The sequence below is a fragment of the Eretmochelys imbricata genome, chromosome 10, assembly GCF_965152235.1.
Source record: "Eretmochelys imbricata isolate rEreImb1 chromosome 10, rEreImb1.hap1, whole genome shotgun sequence".
In the NCBI taxonomy this organism is placed as follows: Eukaryota; Metazoa; Chordata; order Testudines; family Cheloniidae; genus Eretmochelys; species Eretmochelys imbricata.
In genome coordinates, this window is record NC_135581.1 from 45,687,899 (window position 1) to 45,710,181 (window position 22,283).

The following is a 22,283-nucleotide window of genomic DNA, read 5'->3' on the forward strand; positions in this document are numbered from 1 at the left end:
TTGAGCTCTGGCCAAGAAACAGTCCTGGGGTCAAGGAGGTGCCTTTTGCTGGCCTTATCCACCCTGCTCCGAGTTATACACTGTTGAGACACCATCTCCCATGTATGGGTCTGCTTGGTTTCAGCAGTGTGCCCCAGAGCCTCAACATTCTCCAGCCGTGGGCATGCACCAGCCTGGTGTCTCACTTCAGCCTGGCACATAGAGCTCAATCACCAGCCAGACTGCATCCATCTCCTTCAGTTTTCCCCTGTGGGCTAGGGAAGGGGCACTGTGCTGGAACCCAGGAGCCCATGAGCTCAGCCCCAATCTGTAGACTGACACAGGCTAAAGAATTCTGTATCCTTCACTGTTTTTGTTATTAAGCTGGGATTAGAACCCACTGTATTATTGCAGGAGGCCCAGTGCTATCCATTAGCCACCATGCTCTCAGCACTTATCTTTCTCCTCGGCTACGTTGTCTGTAAAACAGGGCCACTCAGGTCTAGGTAACCCAGTGTGTTGCTGGCCTCCATTAGCAGCTCATTCACATCCCCCGGCCTTTTGCCACGGCCCCCTGGCAAGGTTAGTTCTGTGGCTCGCGTGGGAGCAGCCTGTACTGACCGCTCAGGCCTCAAAGCCTGATGATGCTAGGTCATGAACTAATGGTTGCAGGTGCACATAACTGGAAGGGACTTTTGCCTTTTCCACCCTTAGGAAATTACGTTAAAAAACCATAACTGAGGTTGCAGAGTCAAGCACCTGACAGTTGGAAAATGCCAATTTTAACCTTGCTTCGGCCGCCTTAGTTCAGCCCCCTTGTGCCTCTGCTTCCCCCACCCAGTCTTTAATCACATGACCACATGCTCTAACCCTGCCTCACTCAGCTAGAAGAATCTGACGTGACAGGGCAGAAGTCGGGTGGGTTGGTTGGGTGCACACTGGCCTACGGTGGGTGCACTTTGCTGTTGTTCAGCAAACTAATTAATAGTTCCCCATAACCCTGGACTGCAGCCCTGTGGCCTAGCATAGGTCACATACTCCCTCTGCCCAAGTGCCCATCGTTGGAGGGGAATTTGGGATCTAATCTCAGGTCCATCGCTGTAAGGAGGGACAGGCGGCAGGTCTGAGCAGGCAGCGGCTGCCCCAGTCACAGAAACTCTGGAAGTCACATAAGCCATCACCAAAACCGGGGAAAAGCAGATGGCACCGCTCAGTTTGGAACGGTGGACAAACATCTGCACCACTTGCCAGCAGGTGCTAAGCTGAGAGAGCAGGGCAGCATGCCGCCAGCACGCCACCTGGTGGAGGAATGCAGACTAGTGCCGTATGACTTACAGCACTCATCTAAGAGCTGCTGAGCCACAAGGGGTGTTGTGCTGGGGGAGCAGGGTGGGACAATAGGGTCTTCAATGCACTGGTACCATGCCCCAGCACAGCCTCCTGAGACAGCCCCAGCCCCTTCCTTCGCTACTGGGCGAGGAGCTGGGCAGCCTTCTCTCTTCCTTCTCTCCATTCCCTCCTGGCTGTGGGCAGGGAGCAGAGCCCTGTGCACTTCCTACAGCAGGGAAGGGTCGCATCTACGCCTCTTGCTGGGGGATCCCCACTTACTGGTCAGAGGGGCCCAGCTGTTCTGTATCTTTTCCTCCCGGGATGGAGGTGGGGAACACAGGTGCTGCCACAGCGAGTCCAAGCCAGGCTCCATCCAGTCTGGTGCCCCACGGCAGGCCTCCCAGGAGGGTTCAAGCATCCCCACTTTGGACAACGATGCACTAAGCCATCCATGGCTGGAGCCTGCTCCTGAGCCCAGGATGTCAGGGCTCAGCTTGTGCCCTGATGGACAGGGTTTAGAAACCTTCTAAACAATCACCTGTGGAACTGCACATGGAATTCTTCTGATTCCTAGAAATGTCTAATCCTTTTGAGGGATCCTCCTATGTCCTTGGCTCAACAATGTCTTGTGGCAGTGAGTTCCACAGGTGAATTATGAGTGGTATAAAAATATTTTCCTTCATTCTTTTTATTTCAATGACTGTTCATTCATCCATACACCCATACACCCTATGTATCTGGTTAAAATTATTTTTTTTTAATTGATAACACTTTTCACTGCAAAAACCCCCCATTTTCATTTAAAAGTTTCATTTGTCAAAGAAATTGCAAAACAAAGGGTTTTGCCAGGATTGGCCCCATGTTAGGAGAGCTATGACAAAGTCAAAGTGCTTGAAACAACGGGAAAGCAGAAGGGGCTTGGTGCTGTCCTGCTCGGAGGGTCTGATTCTCACTGACACTAATGCTCTACCTACACGTATGGCACTGCAGCAGCCCAATGCAGCCACGCGACTGCAGCGTGTCCGGGGAAGAGGCTCTATGCCGAAGGGAGAGAGCTCTCCCGTCGGCATAAAAAATAAACAAACCCCACGTCCGCAAGTGGCAGAAGCTATGTCAGCGGGAGAAGCTTTCCGGCCGACCCAGCACTGTGCACATGAACGTCGGTGTAATTATGTCGCCCCCGCGGAGGGTGGTTTATTTACACCCCTGAGTGACATAAGTTATTGCCTGCATAGGCTGTAGCGCAGACATAGACTACACAGGAAAGCTGCACCTTGTTAAAGCAGTGTTAACCGCTCCATGGACACCCTTATTAAGAGGGGCTCATTTCCGTCCAGTTTAATTGATTCCTTGGGCTTGTCTCCGTGGCAAGTTACAGTGAGGCAAGCTGGGGTTTGAATCTGCAGTGTGCTGATTTGCTGCACAGTATCAGCCTCCGGGGGACATTCAGGATGCAGAGGCAGGGTCCACAGGGGATGTGTGGACACCACATGCTGGTATGCTGTAGATTTAGACCCTGTCTTGCAATGCAGAACCTCCCAGTGGAGATAAGTCCCTAACTAAAATTAAGCAAAGTCTCGTTTAAAACTGAGATCACAGTGTCCACAAAGACTCTGACACTGTAGTGACATGGCACCCACCTCTCGTGAGTGCCGCCTTCTGGGCAAGTGTCTCTGTGTCCCGGGCCTGGTCTCAGGCTGTACCCCCAAGGCTTCCTCCCTGGAGGCAATGGTATTGCCCTCTTAGTCCATTTTGGCCCCAGCTCTCCAGCTGGGCCTCTTAACAGTTCATATCCCCTTCTTGGGGGGTGGAGGGTGAGAGCAAGAGAAGAGACTTCTTGATACCTTACATGAGTGCCCCTTGGAAGAGCTAGTTCTACAGCATTCAAGAGGTAAGGCTATGTTCAATTCAGTCCTAAGTCACTCACCGGAGATGGTTCAAGAACTGGGTATAGCTGAGCCACCAAGTAAGAGCCAGTGACCTCGGTCTAATTAATTTCCATGTCCCTGGTGGAGGAATCTTACAAAAAACCATCTCTGCGCCACTAATCTTCAGACAGCAGGTTCCAAAAAAACCCAATACAACTCACCAAAAAGACCCGCAAATAAAAGGGGAGACAATCCGAATCCTCACCCTTCGCATAGGTCTTCACACTGGAGGACAAAACACAGGAGAGCTGGGCCAAAGTATTCTGTGTCAGAGATCTGGCTCTGGAACCAGCATCCAGAGGAGAGCCGGCTAGGGTAGAGTCTGACCATCTTTAGGAAACACTGCAGAACCTCCTCCTTTGAAAAGGTCTTTCCACTGGAAGAAGGACCCTCACAGCATGAACACCCTCTTCTACCTACACATGGCCAATCGGCTCTCAAAACAACCCTGGAAACGTGAAATCGATCACCTAAAGAATCCCCAAGACAAATAAATTAATACAATTTGAAAAACACACAAACCCTCCCACAAGCCGAGATTTTACCCTGAAAGGGGAGAAGTGCCAGAGACCTGTGAAGTGCACTAGGAACTTCCTTAGAGCTATTGATTTTAAGTGGCCAGTGCTGCAGTGATGGGTGGCAGGATAAACCCCAAAGAGAGAGAGGATTCGAGAGGGTATTTAAAGCAAACAGATATCCTTTGGAAGGCTGAAATGCAGCCTCAATGGCATAACCTTCAGCAGGTTCGATGCATGATGGAGACTGGGAGGGTGAAGAGGGAACCTGGATGAGCAAACAGCCATGGACACAAAAACAATACACAATAATTCCTTCAAGTATCTCAGGAGCAGGAAGCCTCTGAGAGGATGAGTGGGTCTGCTGGGGACAGACACTGAAGGAAAGCTAAATGCATCACCGGGACAAGTAAAAGAACAGTCAAATCACCAAGACGAGGTGGTATCCATCTAAGAGTTTTGAAAGAGCTCATTGAAATCAGCTCCGGTCCTGGCAGGCTTGGGGATCCTCAAGGAGCCTTATTGCAGTGCCAGGGCATAGGCACCATCTTGACCCCCTGCTCCGCCCCAGGCCCCGCCACCACTCCACCCCTTCCCCCAAGCCCCCGCCTCGCCTCTTCTCTCCCCTGCTCCACCCCGTTCGGCCCCTTCCCCCAAGTGCAACCCCTCTCACCCCCACTGCCTCCTGCACACCGCTGAAGCTGATCTGCGGCAAGTAGGGAGGCTCTGGGAGGGAGTGGAAGGAGCTGATTGGTGGGGCCGCAGGGGAGGGGGGGGAAGCGCTGGGGGGAGGGAGAGGAGCTGGTTGGGGGGGCTACCAGTGGGTGTGAGCACCTATGGCCAGGGGAACGGTGTGAAACAACCTGTGCAGAGAGAGCGATAAAGCGCCTAGATGGGCACTATGTGAGGGACAAACCAGCTTGGTGCCAGGGAAGGACAATCATGTCTCCACAATCTCCTGGCACCCTTTCAGCACCCCAGAAAGCAGGACCAAACGGCGCGCTGCCTGATTGTATTGATTTGGAGTTTTCAAAATGCCTTCCGTAAAGGCCCTCACAAGAAGCTTGTAAGGAAACTAAGGAGTGCTGGAGGGAGAGGGGAAGAATTCCTGCCTGGGATCAGAAACTGACCCAGGGTACGTCTACACAGCAGCGGGTAGGTGTAATTCCCAGCGTGGGCGGATGTACGTGTACTAGCTGTGCTCGAGGGAGCGCCTACAAATAGCAGTGTGGCCATAGTGGTGGCCACCCGAGTACAAGCCCCCCATGCCCTGGGTAGTTCTCGTGTGGCTAGCATCCCACAGCCTTGCTGCTACTTTTAGGCACTAGTTCCAACCGAGCTAGCAGGGGTCTGTCTGCCCGCACTGGGAATTACCCCTGCAGGTGATGTGCAGCCGTACCCGAGAGAAACGAAAACAAAACGAGGAATAAACGGCCCGTTTTTAGGTAACAGCAGGTGGCTGTCCAGGGCAGTGTACCAGGGCTGTGCTGTTTAATACCTTCCCGAATGATCTAGGAGAGGAGGGGAGCAGTGGCAAGACTAAGGGACCTAAGGAAGCTGGGGGATGGCCAGTGGAATTCAGGCTTGGCTACTGCAAGGCAATGCACATTAGCTGCTCAGACACACAGCTGGGGCCTACACAACGCACAACCACTCGGAAAAGAGCTGGCCATCGCTGGGAGCAGCTTGAGGCTAGATGGGCCCCAGGTCTGTTCGGGCCATGCCTACATGCCTGGTGTGGCTGTGCAGAGCTGAGCGGTGGGGGGCAGTTAACGATGGATAGGCCACGAGAACTCCCTCACCCAGCCTGGGTACAGGCTGCTACCAGCACAGTTTTGCACCTCCCCAACCTTCCCATCGTGGCTCAGCTCCGCCAGGCAGGCAGGGGAATGGTGGGCACCCAGCAGGGATTCCCTACAGCTCAGTAACCATCACTTTGCAATGCTCGCTCAGGGGCGCCAGGAGCGTGTCCTGCTCAGAGGAGCTTGCTTTGTCTCTCAGGGGTTGCTGGGCAGGCCCCTCGTCTTCCTCTTCCTCTCCCCCTTCCTCACTCAGATTAAAGACCAGCTTCAGCTTCTCAGGCTGTACAGAATTCAGGACGATCACGCCCAGCCCCAGCAGGAAGCACAGCAGCCCTGCAACGCAACATGGGGGGACTAGTTACAGGCTGCAGGTCTGTACCTTTCCTGCACTATACTACCTCTGTGCCACCAGAGGGCTCCCTGGGCTTGGCTGAGCCTCATGGCCAACTACATGGGCTTTGGTGCCACTCTGCTCTGATGGTGCAGTGCGAAGCAGTCCAGGACGTGGGACAGGGTGAGCAGAATGGACTATGGTATCCCAGGGGAGGCCTCCCTGTCTCATGTGAGGGGTCATAACATGACAGGACTCGCTGCTCGAAAAACTAAACCGCCTCTCTATGGAGAGAACTATTTACAGAGCTGCTGCAACAGCATCTAGCATTCCAGCCATATGCACACTGACCGACAGCCTGGTGCCTCTTCCCTTCCCTTCCCTCCTGCAACTTTGCTGCACCCTCCAAGTTCCATGCAGATTGCTACCGCTTTATATAATGCAATATCCTCCGTATTATCCATCTCGTTCCTTGTACACCTTAACATCTTGTTCGCTTTGCAGATTGCTGCTACTGTTGCACACTGAGCAGGACATCACTGAGTTGTCCACAGCGAGCCTTGCCCCTTTCCTCAGTAGTTACAGATAATTTAGAACCCACTAGTGAGTCTGAATACTTAAAACTGCTGTTTCCAATGTGCATGACATTACATCCAACAGCACTCAATGCCATGGGCCATTATATGCCCCCCAATCACCTAGCTTGGTTAGCTCTTTCTAAAGTTCCTCACGCTCTTCTCCGATCTTGCCTATCCTCAATATTTTTGGGTCATCTGCCAATTTTACTACCTTGCTGCTCAGTTCTTTTTCCAGATCTGTAATAAATGTATCAAACCAGTCCTAGCTTTACTGCTCCACTGTTAGTGGAGTTGAATATGCCAACCCTTGTAGTCACTCGCTCACACTGTACTGGTGAACGCCTTCTTTGAAAAGATACTAACCATCTCCATGATGGGCATGAATTTCCAGTGCTTTTCCTCTTGCACTGTATCCAGGGCTTAACTTGTGCCAGGGCTTGCCAGGGCTGGGATACCACCCGGTATCTCTAGGTTTGGCAATTCAGAGCCCCAACACCTCTGGGCTTGGCAGCTCACAGCTCTGGCACCTCTGGGCTTGGCAGCTCACAGCTCTGGCACCTCTGGGCTTGGCACATCAGTTATGAAAGTAACAAAATTACTGGAGCTCCAGCACGCAACTGATGGAGCCCTGGCACCTCTTTCAGTACAAATTAAGCACTGCTGTTATCCCAGCATGGGGGAGGGATTCAGGTAAAGGTGATTACCCACCCCTCGGAGAAGCAGAAATTTCCTGTGTGATTAGAAACCTCTAATTTGTCCGACTTGGCATTTAATCAAATCCAAGGCCCAAGGGGGCCCCTGAGCTGCAATGTTGCTCTGATCCATCTCTCCAGAATCACAGCCCAGGGCCCACTCCTTTCTCACAGCTGATGTAATGCTGCAGTTGGGGTCTGGAAAGAACTTTCTCAAAGGGCTGTTAGAGCCCTGGGCAAGGTTCCCCTGGAGCTCTGAGCCAATTTGCCCCGTTGGAATCAGGTGGAAGCACCCCACACCATCAGTTTCCTGTGGCCAAGTGCGGTGTTGGGGGAACTGGTGGCTTTTGGTCCCACCTGTCTCTTTCCCTGTGTTGCTAGGTCACACAGCAGCACTGGAGAAGAGGAGAACCCCAGTTCACTCAAAGAAGCTGCCCACTGACCTGTTGCCAGCGTGAGCCAGAAGGATGCCCCGTACACAGTCTGCAAGGAGGCTGGACCGAACCGGATGGTGCACAGCGGGGAGTTCCTCGCGACAGAGAAGAAGAGCAGTGAGAAGATCAGCAGTGCTGCCGTGAGCAGGATCATGTAGCCTCCGTACAGCAGGACTGGCATGGAGAACAGCATGTTGGAAATCAGCCAGGTGCAGAAGGCCAACCTGCGAGAGAGCAGCGAGGGTTGAAAGGAGAGGCCATTCCTCGCTTTTACACTGACCTGCTTTGGGCAGCTCCCGAGACCTTCTCTCCGATCACGAGTGGGCAGCATCCTCGTCACCTGACCCTGCAATAGTCATCCTTTGCACTGGTATAAAGGGCTACAGAGAGCCAGGCCCACAGATCCCACGGCATCTGCACTGAAGCCAACCTCCTGCCTCGCCCGAGGGGCACTTCAGGCTGAGCTCAGCCCCGGTGTAATGCTACTGAATTCCAGGGATGACTTTCTTAGAGGATCCCAGTTGGACACACTTGCCCTTGAAACCACCTTCTCCTCGGCAAGAGGGAGGACTGGACGTGGCGATAGTGTGCAGTGAGGATTGAGCTGGGGGTGCAAGTGTGCAAGTGCAGGGGTCCCAGTGCTCACAGACTCTCCACTCCTCACCTAGGGGAACATCTCCCTCTGAGAGGCCCTGGAATCCATGGAACGTGTGCATGCAGAAGAATTTCCTAACTACCCATGCCAGACTGCATTATCAAGGGACACACCTGCTCTGTGATGCCAGACCTGCCACAGCGGCCTTGCCAGGGTGTGCTCCAGATATTCAGAAACCCATCTTGGGAGATGACCTTGAATCAAATAGACCCCACCGCTCTAAAGCAAGACCCTACGGCAGTTTGGGCCAGGGAGTGACAAAGAACATGGTACCCCACTGACGCTGCAGGAGGGCTTTTGGAAGGCAGAATGCAACTACCTGAGGCAGAGTTTGGCTGGGATGGGGCCTAACATCACTAGTTCTGCATAAATGCCATGTGACCATAACTGACCACGGGTGGCCAGGGCCTTGGCTGGGTCTCCTCCAGGATTCAGAGTGGTAGCCGTGTTAGTCTGTATCAGCAAAAACAACAAGGAGTACTTGTGGCACCTTAGAGACTAACACATTTATTTGGGCATAAGCTGTCATGGGCTAAAACCCACTTCATCACATACTTGGAGTGGAAAATACAGTAGGAAGATATATATAGCAGTACATGAAAAGATGGGAGTTGCCTTACCAAGTGGGGGGTTGAGACAATTCAATTAAAGTGGGCTATTACCAACAGGATGAAAAATCACTTTTGTAGTGTGTGACGAAGTTCCTCCTCTGCCTTGGTGGATCCTGTGCTTTTTGGCAGATTTGCTCACCTCAGAGGTTCACGGCAGCCCTCAGTTTGGCCACTTTTGCTAGTGGCTCAAACCTGCCGTTCAGTCAGCTAACCTCAGCACTGGCCAGCATGGGGGAAATGGCAAACAATCTCCAGTCTCTGTTGTCCTACGTAGTGGGTCAGGGATAGGCCAGATCCCTTTCCAAATTAGACCTTCCCTTCTGGTGTTGCTCACAGACCAGGTCAACTCCTCCTATGTCCGATCAGGAGTTGGGGGGAACCCAGGCCTGCCCTCTACACCGAGTTCCAGCCCAGGGCCCTGTAGATAGCAGCTGTCTACATCTCCTGTATAAGCTGCATGACAGCTACAACTCCCTGGGCTACTTCCCCATGGCCTCCCCCCAGCACCTTCTTTATCCTCACCACAGGATGTTCCTCCTGAAGCCTGATCACACTTGTACTCCTCAGTCCTCCAGCAGCACACCTTCTCGCTCCTTGCACACCCCCCACTAACTGATCGGAGGTCCTCTTAAAACCAGGTGTCCTGATTAGTCTGCCTGCCATAATTGATTCTAGTATTTCTTAATTGGCTCCAGGTGTCTTAATTTGCTTGCCTGTCTTAATTGGTTCTAGCAGGTTCCTGATTGCTCTAGCGCAGCCCCTGCTCTGGTCACTCAGGGAACAGAAAACTATTCATCCAGTGGCCAGTATATTTGCCTTCTACCAGACTCCTGTAACACCTGCCCCTTTTGCGGCGTGAGGGAAACCCTGGCGCACGTCTATCTGAAGTGCGCCAGGTTGCAGCCCCTATTCCGGCTCCTCACCAATCTTTTGTTACGGTTTTGGTTACACTTTTCTCCTCACCTTCTTATCTACGCACTCCCTGTCCATGGCCCCACTAAGTCACGGGACCTCCTGGTCAACCTCCTCCTGGCCCTGGCTAAAGCGGCCATCTATAAAACCAGGGTGAGGAGGTTGGCCAATGGAGTCTCCTGCGACTGCGGGGCCTATTTCCGATCCTCTGTCCGTTCACGCCTCCGAGCGGAGTTCCTCTGGGCGGCGTCCACTGACTCCCTTGATGCCTTTGAGGAGCGGTGGGTGCTGTCCGGGGTTCTCTGCTCAGTGTCCCCGTCCGGTTCCCTCCGTTTGACCCTTTGACCGCACTCCCGTCCCTGTTTTTCATTAGTTGTCCCCCGTAATTAGTTGGTTCTCCAGGCCCTGTGGATCCCCCCCTTAGGCTGGGGGGGGGCTCCTTTTGTAGTGGACGAGCTCTGCCCGCCCACTTCCTGGATCCCAATAGGACCAGACTCCTGTAACACCTGCCCCTTTTGCGGCGTGAGGGAAACCCTGGCGCACGTCTTTCTGGAGTGCGCCAGGTTGCAGCCCCTATTCCGGCTCCTCACCAATCTTTTGTTACGGTTTTGGTTGCACTTTTCTCCTCACCTTCTTATCTACGCACTCCCTGTCCGTGGCCCCACTAAGTCACGGGACCTCCTGGTCAACCTCCTCCTGGCCCTGGCTAAAGCGGCCATCTATAAAACCAGGGTGAGGAGGTTGGCAGATGGAGTCTCCTGTGACTGCGGGGCCTATTTCCGATCCTCTGTCCGTTCACAACTCCGAGCAGAGTTCCTCTGGGCGGCGTCCACTGACTCCCTTGACGCCTTTGAGGAGCAGTGGGCGCTGTCCGGGGTTCTCTGCTCGGTGTCCCCGTCCGGTTCCCTTCGTTTGACCCTTTGACCGCACTCCCGTCCCTGTTTTTCATTAGTTGTCCCCCGTAATTAGTCGGCTCTCCAGGCCCTGTGGATCTCCCCCTTAGGCTGGGGGGGGCTCCTTTCATAGTGGACGAGCTCCGCCCGCCCACTTCCTGGATCCCAATAGACCAGACTCCTGTAACACCTGCCCCTTTTGCGGCGTGAGGGAAACCCTGGCGCACGTCTATCTGAAGTGCGCCAGGTTGCAGCCCCTATTCCGGCTCCTCACCAATCTTTTGTTACGGTTTTGGTTGCACTTTTCTCCTCACCTTCTTATCTACGCACTCCCTGTCCGTGGCCCCACTAAGTCGCGGGACCTCCTGGTCAACCTCCTCCTGGCCCTGGCTAAAGCGGCCATCTATAAAACCAGGGTGAGGAGGTTGGCCGATGGAGTCTCCTGCGACTGCGGGGCCTATTTCCGATCCTCTGTCCGTTCACGCCTCCGAGCGGAGTTCCTCTGGGCGGCGTCCACTGACTCCCTTGACGCCTTTGAGGAGCGGTGGGTGCTGTCCGGGGTTCTCTGCTCAGTGTCCCCGTCCGGTTCCCTTCGTTTAACCCTTTGACCGCACTCCCGTCCCTGTTTTTCATTAGTTGTCCCCCGTAATTAGTTGGCTCTCCAGGCCCTGTGGATCTCCCCCTTAGGCTGGGGGGGATCCTTTCGTAGTGGACGAGCTCCGCCCGCCCACTTCCTGGATCCCAATAGGACCAGACTCCTGTAACACCTGCCCCTTTTGCGGCGTGAGGGAAACCCTGGCGCACGTCTATCTGGAGTGCCTCAGGCTACAGCCCCTATTCCGGCTCCTCACCAATATTTTGTTAAGGTTTTGGTTACACTTTTCTCCTCACCTTCTTATCTACGCACTCCCTGTCCGTGGCCCCACTAAGTCGCGGGACCTCCTGGTCAACCTCCTCCTGGCCCTGGCTAAAGTGGCCATCTATAAAACCAGGGTGAGGAGGTTGGCCGATGGAGTCTCCTGCGACTGCGGGGCCTATTTCCGATCCTCTGTCCGTTCACGCCTCCGGGCAGAGTTCCTCTGGGCAGCGTCCACTGACTCCCTTGACGCCTTTGAGGAGTAGTGGGCGCTGTCCGGGATTCTCTGCTTGGTGTCCCCGTCCGGTTCCCTTCGGTTGACCCTTTGACCGCACTCCCGTCCCTGTTTTTCATTAGTTGTCCCCCGTAATTATTTGGCTTCCCAGGTCCTGTGGATCCCCCCCTTAGGCTGGGGGGGGATCCTTTAGTAGTGGACGAGCTTCGCCCGCCCACTTCCTGGATCCCAATAAGACCAGACTCCTGTACCCCTCTGGGCTGAGACTGTCACAAGTGGTAATCAGGGTGGTTCATTTCAAACAGTTAACAAGAAGATATGAGCAACAATAGGGACAAATTAGCTTGGGGAAATTAGTTTTCTTTAGTTCTTGTAGTGACCCATCCACTCCCAGTCTTTATTCAGGCCTAATTTGATGGTGTCCAGTTTGCAAATTAACTCCAGTTCTGCAGTTTCTCATTGGAGTCTGTTTTTGGACACCATCTGTTACTCTCACCTTCTTGTTAACTGTTTGAAATAAGCCACTCTGATTACCACTGCAAAAGTGATTTTTCATCCTGTTGATAATAGCCCACTTTAATTGAATTGTCTCGATCCTCCACTTGGTAAGGCAACTCCCATCTTTTCATGTACTGCTTTATATATCTTCTTACTGTATTTTCCACTCCATGCATCTGATGAAGTGGGTTTTAGCCCGTGAAAGCTTATGCCCAAATAAATTTGTTAAGTCTATAAGGTGCCACAAGTAATCCTCGTTGTTTCTCCTCCAGAAGTGGCACCTCCACCTATCTCCTACGTGATGCACTGAATCGTCACTGACTGAGAAGGAAGAGTACCAGCTACAGAACCACCAATTTCTGGAGCATCTAGGATGGGTTCTTGTCACCCAAGTACTGGCCTTGCTTATCGTCTGGCATGGCAGCAGATCATGAGCCCAGCTAAGTAAACCATAGCTCAGTGTTAAGAGCATCTGGATGACTCTGCAGAAAGCTCATCAACAATCTGTCAGATGCTATTCAAGCCTTGGACAGTAATTTCCTAAGGATGGTTTATGGCCAATGAAATCAGTCCCATTATGATGCTACATTGAGCCGCACACTGTGCATCTCAGGAAGCTACTGAAGCTCTTTGACCTTCCACCTGAGAGAAGCCCCTTCCCTCGCGGACGGATCTCCCAAGGTGCGGTGTCTTGCTGGGCCTTACCACAGAGTGACAGAGGTATAGTGGCCAGAGATCCGGTACTGGCTGTGCACGCCGCACGGGCTGTGCTGGCTAAACTTCTCTGCCACATACAGGATGGGGCTGGGCAGCCCCTTCGCCAGGCTGTCCACGTAGATGCGGGCGTAGTCTGCTCCCAAGTGCCAGGCAAAGTGCTCATTGTAGTTGATGGTTTCGTTGATCTGATTCACTGGGTTCCCTGCAGGAAAGAGACATGTTTCTGTTCTGCAGCAGCTCAAGGAGACCGAGCACATGGGGAAGGGGAGCTGGGAAGAGCTGCTCAGTCACCCAAGGGCAGGGCACTTTTGCTGAGCTTACCTCCCCTCTGTCCTGCCAGCCTGCCCCGGGGGAGCTGAAAGACCCCAGTGTCTCCCCCTCCTACTCACGCTTGACTTGAAGACCAGGACTCACCAACTAGCGTGATATTGACCCCCGCCAAGCCGACATGCAGGCCGACGTCTGCGTTCACCATGGCACGGCTGAAGGATTTATAGGAGGTGTTCACCGTCACCCGGCCGATCTCCCAGTCCCTGGTGAAGTTAACACCTGTGAAGACGGCAGTAAACAGACATAGCCCCTGTGCTACTGAACCAGCCATTGGCTGTGCACAAAGAGCGAGTGACAAACTCCTTGTCTCCATGGCAGCAGCCAAGCGCCTGTACATCAGGGGTGTGCACTGAGAGCACTCTAACATAGGGCTGTCCTGTAAATGCGCTATGTAGATCCTGCAGGCGGGCAGCGGTGCTAGTATGCCAACTAGATACCTTCCACAGCATGACAGCAGGGTCTACGTGGGGCAGTCAGAGCACAGCCCCATCCCAGTGTGATCTCCATGAGTCTGTCCTGCTCTGCTGACCCAGAGGTCACAGTGCGTCCTGCCCGTCCCAGCCCCAGTATGGAGAGCCTCACGCCCTGGCGGAAGACTCACCATCAGTGTTTGCCCCTGGTGAGGGAGGCGACTTCACTCAGCACAGAGCAGGCCAGGGGTAGCTAGGCTGGGGAAGGGCACTGGGTTGTGCGTGGACATGGGGGGAGCTAGGCTGCTTGTAGGGGCAGTGGAATTTGGGTGGAGGGTTGTTTGTATGAGGCACTGGTTTTGGGGGGATGGGGCTTCGGGTGAACATGAGCAAAAGCCAGCTGGCCTCTGTGTTGCCCTTGAGCCCCAGAGCATTGCTGGGGAGCCTGACTGACAAATGCATGACTTCAGCTCACCTCTGGGTGGGATTTCACTTTCTGGCCCCTGTGTGAATAACCTGCTGGTCACATGCAGGGGGCGAGCGCTGGCAGCCAGCCCTGAAGGGTTTATTTACCTTGAGATGTGCGTCACCGAGCGCTGGCGGTGGCCTGGCCACCGCTCACAACTTCTGCGCAAGTATGCTCAAATCCTGCCCATCCGTCCCAGCCCCGGTGCTGACTTTCATTTTTCCCAGTGGGTGCTCCACCCCTGCTCTGCCCCAAGGCCCCGCCCTGACTCCCCCTCTTCCTGGCCTCGCTCTGCCTCTTCCTGCTCCCACTCCACCCCCTACCCCAAGGCCCCCCGCCATTCCCCAAGCACCTCCTGCCAGCTGCCGAACAGCTGATTGGTGGCCCCACCAAACAGCTGTGGCTGGTAGGCGCTGAGCACCCCCTATTTTTAATATGGGTGCTTGAGCCCTGAAGCACCCATGGAGTCGGCGTCTCTGGCTCCAGCATCTCCACTCACTGAATGTCCGCGGTCTCGTCTCTGAGAGCTGCCCTTTCCCTGATGCTGCCATGCTGAGTGCCAGGAGGATGGCACCGTGCTGCTGGGACACCAGGGCATTGCAGCCCTGCATGCCTGAAAGGGAGCTCACTGAGCCCAAAGGGAAAGGGCTGGATCGATAGCCTGAGGGACTGCAATTCCCTCGGGATCCGTAGATCACAACTCCCCGCGCAACCTTCCCCACCCCCACCCCACAACCCTGCCCTAGAAAGGCTGTGTTCAGGAGGCTGTGGCAATTCTCGGCACACCTATCGGCCCAGGCCTCTCTGACGAGGCGCAACAGAGGGTCCCGCTGAGGTGCTGGTGTTTGTGATGCAGACGCTTTCATGATTAGGGTCCCCCAGCAGATGTCCAGCGGCAGTGGGCCTTGTGTTCTGTCAGTGCTGGAGATGACCCCTGGAGAAGAGCTGCTTGAATGACTTGTTGCAAATAATTTATCCTACCAGGGGCCAGCCGCTCCACTGCTCGCTAACTGCACTGCTGGAGCCAGCGCCTCAGAACGTTAGTCAAAAAAGGGGTTGAGTCGTCTTCTTTCCCCGCAGAGTATTCAATGGGACACCCCCACTTCCTTGCTCTTCATCAACCTTTGCTCTTCCTCTCCTCTCTACCGGGGATTGTTTCTTGCTATTTCCCACTTTGGTCCAGCCTCTCTGCCTGAAGGGGCAGATGACTACGGGGAACCGGGGCGTGGCAGCAAGTACTCACTGAGAATCACTGCTCCAATGAAGAGGCTGGTGACCACTCGCAGCAGCCAGAAGAACCTCTGTAGGGAGGACAGGACAGATCAGGAGCCAGCCATGCTCCCCTTTCTAGTCTGTGAACTCAACAGAGCCCAATGGCAGAACCAGAGAAGTTCTGTTCACTTCATGGTTCCTGCAGGCCAGGGCTGGCCAGAAATTTCTGATCAAAACATTTTTCCTTCAGAAAACAGGGCTTCCTTGAAATCACCATTTTCTGCAGGAAAAGATTGATTTCAGAGGGATTTTCCAATGGGAAAATCAAAACAAACAAGTTCAGTTAGAAACCTCAACCAGAAACAAATCATAACGTTTTGGAACCTGCCCCAATCCTGAATAGGGTGACCAGATAACAAGTGTGAAAAACCGGGACACATTTTGGGGGGTGTGGGGTGGGATAGTTGCGTATATAAGAGAAAGCCCTTAATATCGGGATGGTCCTGATAATATCGGGATGGTCCTGATAATATCGGGACATCAGGTCACCCTACTCCTGAGCCCCAGATTAACTGCAGTGGAAGTGGTAGAGTCTGAAACAAACTGAGATGGAACAGGAAACTGCAACTCCCATGAGTCACTGCGGCAGCTCCCTCACAGGGAAAGACTGCTGTGCATCATGGGAGATGCAGTCCAGCTATGGCATGGGGCCTCTAGGGGAACGTGGTTGCGGAGGGGCACAGACCTACAACCCCCTGAGGCACTGCAGTTGCACAGGCCAAAGGAGCATTCTGAAATGTTTTTACCTAGGGAAGTTGAAACCTTTCAGCGGGTTGAAAATGAGGCAGTAGGGTTCTGTTTCCACGTTCCCAAATGGAATTTTCCTGAACTTTTCAATTCATAGAAGTTTAAACATTGCAACATTTTGTCCCAATTCAGGAAGAAAATGTATGTCACAATATTGGAATCTGACACCAGACGGGAAACCTGTTGGTCAATCAGGTCTAATGTAGGCACACGTGACCAGGGCTATTGTATTTTATACTAGTGTTGGGGACAGTCTGAGGTCATAGTGAAGGTTTGGCTTTGGAGAAGGAGGCAGGGGTGTGCTGGGTGGGGTTCCTTTGCTACAAGGCCAGTGCGTTCCTTGTGGAGGTGTGAGATTAACCAATAGCACATGGGGTGTCGAGGCCTGTGAAGTGTGGCTCTCTTCACTGAAGTTCTTGTTTCTCTGAGGTTGCGTGGGTGGGTTTCACAGCTCAGCTGTGGGATGGTGGGACAGATACCCCCAGAGCTAGAGCTGGGCAAACGCTGAAAATCTTGGATCTGGGCCTGAATGTTCCTCATGAGTCTGGCAGTTGGTCTAGACCTCCATGAGATGGGGCCAGACATGGAGCTTGGAGCCAGGTCCAGGCTCCAGGCCCACCTCTAGATAACACCTCAGACATTAAAGAGCCCATGAAAGCAGGCTTCTGGCCCAGTCTCCTGGGCCAGGCTAGCCCCCTCCATGCTGCTTTTCATTAGGAGGAGTGCCCAGAGGCATTTCCCCTAGTCAAAGTGGCTGCAATAGCCCTTCTAGTTCCCTGGATGGTACTAGCGACTCGGTTACTGGGGGAGTGATGTGTCCCCCTGGGGTCTCATACACACTGAGTGTTTCGCTGTCTCTCTGTGGGGGAGGGGAGGGCTCTCCGCTTCCTCAGCACTTTAGTGGGTTGTTCTAGTGGCCAGATGGCTGCTCACGCCACCTGCAGGCCCCAGAGCGCCTCCCCAGCACACGAGTTCAATAGCCTCTGCCCCTGGAGAAGTTCACCCATCCAGAGACAGTGTCAGCTGTTCGGTGCCATCGTGGCCTATCCGTCTGTGCCACATGCTCAGTGGGGGAGCTCTGAATCCACCAGCCAGGAGGAAAGGGGCGAACTCCCCCTTGCTTTTAGCCTAGGATGGGGAGCTGTGCATCCCCCACCCCCTTCACCGAATTCCTGCCCTTACCCCTTTGCCCCGGATTCCAGGCAGGATGAGAATGAACGTGGCCAGCACGGTGAGGAACACGGAGATGATCACGACCCAGGTCGTGTTAAAGGGGAAAGGTGTCCTGGTGTTGGGGTAGAAGGGGAAGGAGCCATCGAGCAAGGTCATCACAGTGCCTGGGAGAGGCAGGAGATCTACAGACACAACATGAGCAGCGAGTGAAACGAATGCTTCTGGCTATTCCTCCCCACAGAGCAGGGACACACTTCCCCCTCTCTGGAGAGCAGAGGAAATATACCCTGGGATACCAGCCCGGCCTTCTCCAGCTCTGCCGGAGCCCCTAAGTCCCAGCCCACGGCCCCCTGCTATCCCAGCTCTGCTCCTGCCCCCCAGCTCTGCCGGTGCCCCTCAGTCCCAGCCCACAGCCCCCTGCTATCCCAGCTCTGCTCCGGCTCCCCAGCTCTGCCGGCACCCCTCAGTCCCAGCCCACAGCCTCCTGCTATCCCAGCCCTGCTCCCCCAACTCTGCCAGCTCCCCTCAGTCCCAGCCCACAACCCCCTGCTATCCCAGCCCTGCTCCCTCCCACCAGCTCTGCCAGTGCCCCTCAGTCCCATCCCATGGCCCCCTGCTATCCCAGCCCTGACCCCCCCAGCTCTGTCAGTGCCCCTCTGTCCCATCCCACAGCCCCCTGCTATCCCACCCCTGGACCCTGTTGTATTAATTTAGATGGAATATAAGGGCCAAAGATGCTATCACAACTCAATTATTGTTCAACATTAACCAGTTTTCAACAAGGCACGGGGTTTGGTACGCAGAGACACTTGGCCTGCTCAAGCTCATGGCAAACGCACCATTCAACAGTATTTTTACCTTTTATTAAGAATACAGAAAAGAAGGACATATAGTTAAAGTCTTTGAAATGTGACCTGTTTAGTAAGGCTTGTAGTTTAATGACCTTTGTTGTTCCCTTTTCCTTTAGCTAGGGTTACTGTATTTCAGGTTCCCAAAAAGAGGACACTGCCAGAGGGGCAGGGAGCGGGAGAGGGAGTGGGACATGGGGTACAGTTGTGGAAGGGGGTGTACTAGGAGGGGTGCCTGGGATGGGGGTTGGAGGGGGTACCTGCAGCCTCACACTCGAGGTGGGGGGCAAAAACAACAAGGAGTCCGGTGCCACCTTAAAGACTAACAGATTTATTTTGGCATAAGCTTTCATGGATAAAAAACCACTTCTTCAGATGCATGGAGTGAAAATTAAAGATACAGGCATAAATATACTGGCACATGAAGAGAAGGGAGTTATCTTACAAGTGGAGAACCAATGTTGAAGGCCAATTCAGTCAGGGTTTATGTGGTCCACTCCCAATAATTGATGTGGAGGTGTCAATATCAAGAGAGGGAAAATTGCTTTTGTAGTGAGCCAGCCACTCCCAGCCCCTATTCAAGCCCAAATTAATGGTGTTAAATTTGCAAATGAATTGTAGCTCTGCAGTTTCTCTTTGAAGTCTGTTTTTGAAGTTTTTTTGTTGAAGGATGGCTACTTTTAAATCTGTTATTGGATGTCCAGGAAGATTGAAGTGTTCTCCTACTGGCTTTTGTATGTTACCATTCCTGATGTCTGATTTGTGTCCATTTATTCTTTTACATAGAGACTGTCCAGTTTGGCCAATGTACAAGGCAGAGAGGCATTGCTGGCACATATCACATTAGTGGATGTGCAGGTGAATGAGCCCCTAATGGTGTGGCTGGTGTCGTGGGGTCCTATGATGGTGTCGTTAGAGTAGATATGGGGACAGAGACAGCAAGGGGTTTGTTACAGGGATCTGTTAGAGGTTGGGGGCATGTCACGGCAGCAGGACGGCTGGTGCAGGATGGCTGGTCAGGACGTCTCTCAGGATGAGGATGAAGAAGGCCCAGGGTCCCAGGAGACAGTGGGGTGGCAGCCATAGATTGGTGCAGCTTGCTCCATTAGTCAATTTTTCCCCACAGTCTCTTTCTTTAAAGACCTCCCAAGGTGATGGTGGGAGAACAGCCCTTCCCCTCATTATTTGTCCACCAATTAGGCCTAATTTCCAACACACCGATTTTGGTTCATTGCTTTTCAATCTCACACTGTTCTTGTTTACCAAGCATGATCTCAACACAGTCCTTGAGTTATTTCAGGGGGCCTTTTTGTATGGACTAATTCAGTCTTGTCTGCTTTCGTGCTTTTTCCCATCAACATCTGCTGTTACCGGGCCATCTTATGAATTTACGCTCACTTCTGACAGTTAAGCTCACAATTATGGGAAATGTGTAGGCCCAGTGATCACAACAGCCCCGGCACAGCACTGCCAGCGTCCCTCAGACCAACCTGCAGCCCCTCTGCTATCCCAGCCCTCACCCAGTTCTGCTGATGCCCCTCACCCAACCCACAGTCCTGTTGCTATGCAGTGCAAATGACTGCCCCCAACTGCTCTGCCAACGCACCTCAGTGCTGACCCGTTATTGACCAAAACCGGCCCTGGAGATAGAGAGCTCTGTGTGTGTTACATACTGACTAGCTCTGGGCGGGATTACGGACCATAATGCCATGATGATGACCTGTAAAGCCAGCCACATCAGGAAGAGTACCTCCTCAAGAGCTTTAAGAGACTGTCATGCTTTTCGACAGGGCCACAGGGGGAAAAGGCAGGGCAGGGGAGGTTCCAGTACTCCTGCTCGAATCTCCAGTTTTTAAATATTACGAAGTTGGCCACCCTAGGCAGGGGGTGAAGTTCATGCTCAGTGAATCACTTCACTCCCAGATAGGTCTTTCCACAGCTCTGAAATGGTCCTGCTCACTAAAACTCCTCTTTTCAGGGACTCAAAATGCCTAGACTGAACAAGCCATGTTTCAGTAAAACGTGGTTTAAAAAACCATGTATCTTGTGAGTCCCGTCAATAGACATATCAGAGTCTCAAAACGGCTCATCCATATCGCCTGAAATTTGAGGGGAAAAACCCCCAACCATAAAAATTGCACAATTTGAGGTGGAAACAGCCTTTGCTGAGGGTTTCCAAAAGCAGCCAGTCAGGTCCATCGGTATAGTGGAAAGCAAAAAGCCTCCCGAACCATGGGCGGGGGCTGTCTATGTCTGGTAGCCCTGGTTTGGGCCCATGCTCTGGCTGCTTCATGGGCCAGCTTCTCAGGACAGCTCAGCATTCTGGGTTGGAGATATGGGCTCTGGGCACTTCCGAAAAGCTGGTCCGAGGTGTGGGCGCTGAGCACGCAGAGATCTGCCCACCCTCTACCCTGCAGATTTACAGACTACAGGCAGTGAGTCACTCTGTGCATATGCTGCCAGCCTGTCCTCCATGAGTCACAAATGGAGGTGCCGCCGGTCAATAAAGGGAAACTAGTAAGTCATCATGGGAACAATTTTGTCACGCCTACCCAGAACCCCAGAGACATAGCACTAGGCTGCAGAACTCCCTCAAAGCGTCTTCGCACATCTGAACCACCTACTCCCTCATCCTCTGGGAAATCGTCTTTCCTGGCATTCACAGGCAAGAGAGGCCGGGGCCTAGGGCAGGGTGGGCACACGTCCAGAGAGGCAAATTTACTTCACTTGGGCCCAGCGCAGTGCCAGGGCAAATGCCCTGCCTGGTTCGGTCATGAGCACAAAGCGACTGGGAGAGGAGGGGAAACACGGTGCTCTCAGGACCATGCACATTTCAGCCAAAGAACAAGGGGCGGCTGAGAGCGCCTCCAAGCCGGCCAGCATGATAAAATGCTCAACTATATTATACTGTTCAGCCACTAGGTGGCACCGTGCCTCAAATGCCTTATTTAAAGGCCCCTCAGCCATGCCTGGAAGAGCCTTAAAGAAAGAATCCAATGATGGACACATCTGGGACGCGTAAGCCAGCCCCGATCTGGTACTGGAGCATGACAGCCAGTGTCTCCTGCCAACTCCATGGAGACCAGCTCAGGTCTCTGCTCCTGTGCTGTGCCCCCACCAGACTGCAGCCTGCCCTTGGGTCCAGGCTGGGGGTGCTAGGATAGGGGGAGCCAAAACAGCACAATCCGCCCTCCCTCCCCGCATTTATTAACATTCGCTGAATGTTCTTGCTGTAGCTTAAAGCCCTGGGCCTGAGGGGCTTGTTGGGCCTGTGCCATTCAGCCCCAAGGCAGTGCTGAGCCGGCCATTCCAGGTTCTAGGTGAGGGGCCCTTTTCCTTGTATTGTCACTGAGCTCTCCCTGCCGCTTCCCTGCAGCAGTGCTCAGTGCTCAGAGGAGACGGGTGATTCTGAGGTGCAGTGAGTGACACCCCCCCCCTCATTGGCCCCACAGCTCAGAAGTTTGATCATGCCACAGGTGCCTGCTCAGGAGTATATGGCTCTAGGGAAGCAAGACTGCAGCTCCCCCCCCCACCCACATACAGAGCAGCCCCCATCACCACCGCAGCGAGGCACTTAGTTCCCATGGGCAGTTAGTTGCCAGCACCCCTAGCAAAGGGGGTGTCCCAGAAGCTCTGCTCTGCCTGCAGAAGTGCCCACGTCCCCCAGCGCGCCAGGCCTGGCTCTCCCACGCTGTGTCTGGGAGAAGTACACAGAGGCAGCAGCGATGCACACTGACTTACCCGTCTCTGCTGCTCACCAGCAGCCAGCTGGGCTGCTGAGCAGTGGTTCCACACGCGGCCGAGCGCTGGCTGGAGAACCAGAGCTGCTCTCCCTCCCTCTATATAGGAACTCCCTGGGCAACAGGCAGGCTGCCAGGCCTGCGCGTCTTAGCTGTGCTTTTCCCCATGGCACATGCCTCCTGCACTCCAACAGCAGCAGGTTGCTGGAGTGTGTCAGGGAAGCACCAGCCCCACCCACACCTGAGCAACATCTTCCTGCGCTGCAGTTACCCACCCCTGCTCCAAGCCCGGCGCAGACAGGAGGCAGCAGAGCCACAGACATGACCGCCCC

General features: G+C 53.7%; 1 protein-coding gene across 1 annotated transcript in view; it reads right to left on the bottom strand.

Moving 5' to 3' along the window:
* The window catches only part of DUOX2 (dual oxidase 2), a 75,628-nt gene extending 58,109 nt beyond the window's left edge, over positions 1–17,519 (bottom strand). Inside the window, exons 1-5 of the mRNA XM_077827970.1 lie at positions 17,373–17,519; positions 15,415–15,472; positions 13,380–13,514; positions 12,954–13,167; positions 7,598–7,812 (exon numbers count right to left, since the gene is read on the bottom strand). Of these exons, the coding sequence (XP_077684096.1) occupies positions 7,598–7,812; positions 12,954–13,167; positions 13,380–13,514; positions 15,415–15,472; positions 17,373–17,519 (769 nt within the window). The remainder of the gene's footprint in view (positions 1–7,597; positions 7,813–12,953; positions 13,168–13,379; positions 13,515–15,414; positions 15,473–17,372) is intronic.
* Positions 17,520–22,283: the final 4,764 nt, after the last annotated feature.